Source organism: Nuphar pumila, chromosome 14 (assembly GCF_984573655.1).
Source record: "Nuphar pumila chromosome 14, dmNupPumi1.hap1.1, whole genome shotgun sequence".
NCBI classification, from domain to species: domain Eukaryota; kingdom Viridiplantae; phylum Streptophyta; class Magnoliopsida; order Nymphaeales; family Nymphaeaceae; genus Nuphar; species Nuphar pumila.
The window spans coordinates 13560670-13567188 of record NC_143262.1 but is presented as its reverse complement, the minus strand read 5'-3'; the positions used below and the strand labels follow the sequence as shown (position 1 = coordinate 13567188).

General features: G+C 50.6%; 1 protein-coding gene across 1 annotated transcript; it reads left to right on the top strand.

Moving 5' to 3' along the window:
• Positions 1–3326: 3326 nt before the first annotated feature.
• LOC149816434 (pentatricopeptide repeat-containing protein At2g45350, chloroplastic-like) lies at positions 3327–5958 on the top strand. Its single transcript, XM_089988001.1, has one exon. The coding sequence runs from the start codon at positions 3557–3559 to the stop codon at positions 5771–5773; it is 2217 nt and encodes a 738-aa protein (XP_089844127.1). The 5' UTR covers positions 3327–3556; the 3' UTR covers positions 5774–5958.
• The last annotated feature ends 561 nt before the right edge of the window (positions 5959–6519 follow it).

Sequence of the window (6519 nt, the reverse complement as noted above, 5' to 3'; positions counted from 1 at the left end):
ATCATGCATATAATGTGTTTCGGCTTCAAAACACCCACTTTGCACCATATTATCGTCGTGCCATGTGAGCGTATCGTATACATTCGTGAACTCCCGCATGTGCGGCAAGTTTCGTGCGTCATACACAGCACACTTGACTTTACAGTCGCCTACATACCGAACTCCCCGCACGCCATGCATGTCATGCCTATCTTGCACGTTGGGGCCAAATGGCTCTGCGCGCGCATCAAAGACGCTCTGCGCCTCCTGTTTGTGACAAGTGTGTTGCGCAGGGAATGGCTGAATCTTCTCAGTAGGAGGCAGCATACTTCTCTATGCATCCAGCTCGTGTGGAAGTGAGCTCGGCCTAGGGCGTTCATTGTCAGCCACAGGTGGCACTGCACCCTGCATAACATGTTGTACACTCAGCTTCTCTTGCGTGCGGAGGTGAGCCATTAATTTGGCAAACTGATCGCTCATTTCTTGCTGGAGGAGCATCATCCTGCTATCAAATTGCTCTATGCGCGTCTCAACAACTGATGTTCTTGACATGACTTGTTCATTTCGTTCCTCGAACTTCAGCTATAATGCCTCAAGAAAATCCTCCTTGAATGGTGTCTTTGGTAGCATCGGCTCTAATACCAATTGATATGATCTCTCTTGAAGTCTAGATCTCTGCCACGTTTATACGGAGCTCACAGGCACCAGTTACAAGTATCTAGCCAATCGGCGCATGCAGGCGCCTTAGTAACAATGTCAGGCAGTGCACACAGACTCAACGTACAACTCACTCACACATGAGTTTACAGGGAACGTGCTTGGAACGTATCAAAGTCACGCAAGTAGGCAGCTTGAGCTCAAGCCCTTGCCAGAGTTAAGGTCGAGGTTTCCTTCATCGGTTCACTTCTGTAGCTAGTTAAATCTTTGTGCACTCCTGGAACTGAACAGGCTGTAGTTCAGCCTCAGAAGATTGGAGTAGTGAATGAGGACTGGCTTGATTCACTAGAATGCTCAGACAATGTCCAATTCAACTATTTTTGAGTGAGGTGCACATTCTTGAGATGTGATCTGTGATCTCTTCCTGCAGAGCATTTCATTTCAACCAATTTACAATATAGATAAAGAGATGATTGAGTATGCACTTAGTTGTAGCTGAGTGATCGGTGCATTAGACAAGTCTCTAATGTCACCGGAGGCTGAATCACGCACTTAAGCACGATCTGGTTGAAATCTGAAGCAGACCGACTTAAGAGCAATGAGATCAGATGGAAATGGATGAAGATCGTTGGAACGGTCAAGGGAGATCTACTTCAACTTGCAAAAGAACTGAAATAGCCGATCCTCTCTTGGAGGCCACTCCAAAGCTAGAGTCAAAGTCAAAGTGATTTATTGAATCAACTCGGATTACAAAAAATGTTCATGAATCCCTTTTTTACACCTGCATCAATCCATTTATAAACTGACTGAAGTGGGCGCCAACTCATTGGGCGGCCCACACTTCAAAGCCTGTTGGTGATGCTCTTATTCCCTGGTTGCAGACCACCGAGTCCACTGTTGCTGCTGACCGGTTCTCTTGCTGGCTGGGCAGCTCCCTCTACTGCTTACACCTGTTGTTGGCTGCTGCTGCGTATCATCCGTCTACCCTAGGTTGTGTGGTTCCAAATGGAATCATATCATCTGTGAGCCTAACACACAACTGGTAGGAATCTTTGGATTATCTACGTTTCCTTAGCCAACTGAACACCAACCTTACACTTCTGCTTATCATCGACAAGATGTCTCATACCATCTTGCCAACATCCTGCTTCTGTGCTCGATTAACCACACTTCAGCTGCACAAAATTACGTAACCGAGATAAACCATCGTTGTCCTCTTCAATGTCGCACATAATGAAGAATAAGGTCTCGTGAATCTTTCTGCTCTGATGCCAATTTATCACAGGCTTACTTTTTTCAATAAGCTAGTGCGGCGCGATGATCCTTCCTTATCATCGCTAGCCTACTTATCGCTCTGTTATGGACATAGAATGCTTTGCAAACCCGCGACACGCCAAGCTGGCCAGCCTAACGGCCAAAGGCCACGTACCAACACCTTTTCGTATGCTGAATCATTTTCATTGGCCCTGCACACCACCCCGTGCGCAGCTGCCTAGCGGAAGTTGATCAAGCGCATTTCCAAATGCACATTCCATGTAGTCCATGTCGCTTAGTGTATAACCGTCCCATACCAGCTACCACTTTTGAAAGATGCACAAACTTTGTCTTAGCCTTGCATGCCATAGAGCGTATTACGACTCCATGTGCATGATATAGCAAAACCTCGTCACTGAAGGAACAAGGCCTTGCGCCCCCCAGTCAAAAAACCAGTTGATGATTGAACACCATAGCGAAGAGCACCACCCAAACTCATTCCTCAACGCCTAGGCATTCACTCGCCTAACCCCGAGTCACCATACTCGGTTGGAACCACCTAAGGTGATTCTTAGGGGAATTAGCCCTAACCCACACGCACCCCCGTGCGTCCAACCGCTACGCATGGAAAACATCTTGCAAGTTGATAGGTCCTTAACCAAATCTCCAAATGCAACATCCTCTGATCCGCTGGCACTGCTTAACCGAATAACACTCCACGTCTGTGTCGCCCGTGTGTTGAATCATTTTCATTGGCCCTGCGCACCACCCCGTGCACAACTGCCTAGCGAAAGTTGATCAAGCGTATTTCCAAATGCTCATTCCATGTAGTCCATGTTGCTTAGTGCATAGCCGTCCCATACCAGCTATCACTTTCGAAAGAGGCACAAACTTTGCCTTAGCCTTGCATGCCATAGAGCGTATTGCGACTCCATGTGCATAACATAGCAAAACCTCATCACTGAAGGAACAAGACCTTGCAGCTCCCAGTCAAAAAACCAGTTGATGATTGAACATCATAACGAATAACACCACCCAAACTCATTCGTCGATGCCTAGGCATTCACTCCCCTAACCCCGAGTTACCATACTTGGTTGGAACCACCTAAGGTGATTCCTATGAGAATTAGCCCTAACCCACACGCACCCCCGTGCGTCTAACCGCTACGCGTGAGAAACATCTTAACCAAATCTCCAAAGGCAACATCCTTTGATACTAATGCTTATCGCATGTCGTGCTACCGCGTGTTCCTACACTTTATGCATTTTTTACTCAGTAGAACTCGGCACTGCACATTGTCCGTTATGAAAGATTGGCCCGAAAAAGTAAGGCACAAGATATTATAACATTGGCTTATTGATGTTTTAAGTGGTTAGGCACATATGTTGAAGCATGTGCCTTCGTTTCCATTGGCCAGGATAAGGACTGGGACCATCTCCCAGCTCGTTCATCGTAAAATCGGGGAAAAAACTGTGTATTAGAGTGGTGGGAGATCTGTTCATGCAGTTTGAGTGGACTAGGACACGTATAAGAGTATAGAGGAGGAGAAGAGAAGAGAAGAGGCGAGGAGGCATCTCCTCGCGCGCGCGCGCGCGCGCCCGCTGGCTCGCTTTTAGTCGCTGGGATCGAAGTTGAAGCAGTTTTATTGCGGGTTCAAGTGAGCTGATGCTCGCTCATGCGCAGGCGACACGCTTGGTACCGTGGGGATGGTTGGAGAAGAAGGAGGAGGATGGGGCTGCCGCCACCCGCAGTATCACAGTCGATTACGTGGCTCAGTTACATGCCCGGCTGGTCATCGCGGGGCTCGTCCGCGACGTTTCCCTCACGGGCAAAATCTTGAACTTGTGCTGTTCGCTGCGAGAGCCGCGTGGTCTGGAGTACGCGAGGTCGCTCTTCCAACGAAGCCACCGTCGGAATTCCTTCATGTGGAACACTCTCATCAGGTTTGAGCAGCCGGAGGAGGCCTTGAGACTCTTCTCCCACATGCTGCTCGATCCCGACGCCTTCCCCGACAGGTTCACCTTCCCTTCCCTCCTCAAGGCGTGCTCGCGGCTGCGCGCCCTTGAAGAAGGCCGGCAGTTCCACTCTCACATCATCAAGAGCGGCAGAAGCAGCAGCAGCAGCAGCAGCAGCGACCCCTTCGTCGTCAACACCCTCCTCCATTTCTACGCCGTCTGCGGGGACGCAGACGCTGCCCGCCTGCTGTTCCATGGGCTGCCGCCACCCAGAGGCGTGGTCTCCTGGAACGCCTTGCTCGGCCACGCGGCCAAGCCTCTCGAGTTCTTTGGTCGGATGCTGGGGGAGGCGGAGGCCCTGCCCGACAAGTTCACCTTCTCCCTCCTGCTCAGGGCCTGCACGCGCTCGATCCGAGAGGGGATGCAGGTCCACTCCCACGTCTGCAAGAGCCGCTTCTCCGCCGATGTCTTCGTCTGCAATGCCCTCATCCATATGTACTGCAGTGCTCACCAGGTCGAGGCCGGGCGACAACTGTTCGACAGAATGCCTGTCCGGGACTCCGTCTCTTGGAACACCATCATCGATGGCTTCGTCAAGAACGGCAGGATGGACGTCGCTCGCCACTTGTTCGATGCCATACCCCAGGGCAGCAGGAGGAGTCTGATCGCTTGCAACACCATGATCAACGGGTACGCCAAATCCGGGGAAATCGAGGCGGCCCGCCGATTGTTCGACGCGATGCCGGAGAGAGACTCCGTGACTTGGAACTCGATGATCGATGGGTACGCCAAGTGGGGAAGGGTCGAGCTTGCACGCCAACTGTTCGACCGGATGCCGGAAAGGGATGCGGTGTCCTGGTCTCATATGATCGGTGGGTATGCCAGGGTTGGGAGGACGGACCTCGCCCGCTGCTTGTTCGACGAAATGCCTCAGAGAGACGTGATCTCCTGGAACGTTATGATAGCCGGATACGTGGAGAACGGCTGCTGCAAGGACGCCTTGGAGGTCTTCCACGAGATGAGGTCGTCGAGCGCCGCCCCTGACCGTGCCACCTTGGCGACTGCCCTCTCTGCGGTTGCTGATTTGGGCTCCTTGGATGAAGGAAGATGGATACATGGATACATCGACAGGAACGGTCTGCCGTTGGACGGCATACTCGGCGCTGCCCTTATAGACATGTACTCCAAATGCGGAGATCTGGAGGTTGCCATCCGTGTCTTCAGGAGGGTGCAGCAGAAGAGCCTCGACCATTGGAATGCCATGATCGGGGGGCTCGCGATGCACGGCCACGCCGATGCTGCTCTTGCCCTCTTCTCGCAAATGGATAAGCTGTCGTTGGCGCCCAACGACATCACCTTCATCGCGGTTCTAAGTGCGTGCAGCCATGCGGGCCTGGTGCGCGAGGGCAGGCTGTATTTTGAGATTATGAGGACTGCCCACCGTATAACGCCCAAGGTCCAACACTACGGATGCATGGTCGACATTCTGGGGCGGGCTGGCCATTTGGAAGAGGCACTGCAACTGGTAGAGGAGATGCCGGGGGAACCGAATGACGTGGTTTGGAGGTCTCTGCTGGGAGCGTGCAGGAACCATGGGAACTTGGAAATTGGCGTGCTGGCTGCCAACAGACTCATCGAGCTGGACCCTCACGACTCTAGCTCCTACATTCTCTTGTCAAACTTGTACGCTTCCATGGGAATGTGGGATGATGCCAGCAGCATCAGGAAGATGATGAGAGCAAAGGAAATAAGGAAGGTCCCGGGTTGCAGCTCAATCGAAGTTGATGGTGGTGTTTACCATTTCTTGGTGGCTGACAAATCCCATCCGCGGTCCGATGAGATGTATCTCACGCTGGACGTTATGAGCTACAATTTGAGATCCGCGGGATACGTAGCAGATGCGACGGAGGTTATCTTTTGTACATGACCTCCCACTTGTTCAAGACCGTCATGTTTTTCACCTTTTGTTCTAATGTAATACCTCTTTGGCACTCTCGAGTGCCCCACAAGGTCTTACAATTTAAGAACTCCGTGTATCCGGACCCTCTCTTTTCCTCTTGATGTACTTTGCTTTCAGGTATTTATAAAGAAGCTTTTTGCATCCTTTTCTCTTTGCTCTCTTTGGGTCATGCACTTACTCTTGCTTTCACTCGTGCATGTGTGTTGTGTATTGCTTGTGCGTTTAAAAGGCCTGCCTTTAGTATTTGCGATTACCTGAAGTTATATTGCGGGGGACTTCACTTTTAAGCCCATGACAAGTTGGTACCAGAGCTTTGTCGACATTGGGATTGACAATGACACTGAAGAAGAATGTCATGATTCCTTGAGGCAGTATTATTTTTGCTGAAGAAGATTTCATGGCCGATGATTGAGTGCCAACCATCTCGTGTGATGTTGCCGAACTGACTGAGACAGTAGCCAACATGGAGAAGTTGGTTAATCGGACTTGTATTGCTTTTAAGGATCTCAATGCAGAGATCAAAACATTTGTAGAGGGAGTGGAAGAGTCGGTAGAAAGTCTTGCTACTAAACTTAACTACTCGATGGATGACTTTTTCACCAGATTTGATGATTTGTTGGGTCGGTTCAACATCATGGCTACTGAATTTGATGTTGTCTGACGGAAGAATGAACAGTTGGAGTGGCAGTTTAGGACTGCCCTAGCTGACGGCA

Bases quoted from the DNA above. Each gene is read 5' to 3' on its own strand.
- LOC149816434 (XM_089988001.1), top strand. From the start codon at position 3,557: ATGCTCGCTCATGCGCAGGCGACACGCTTGGTACCGTGGGGATGGTTG.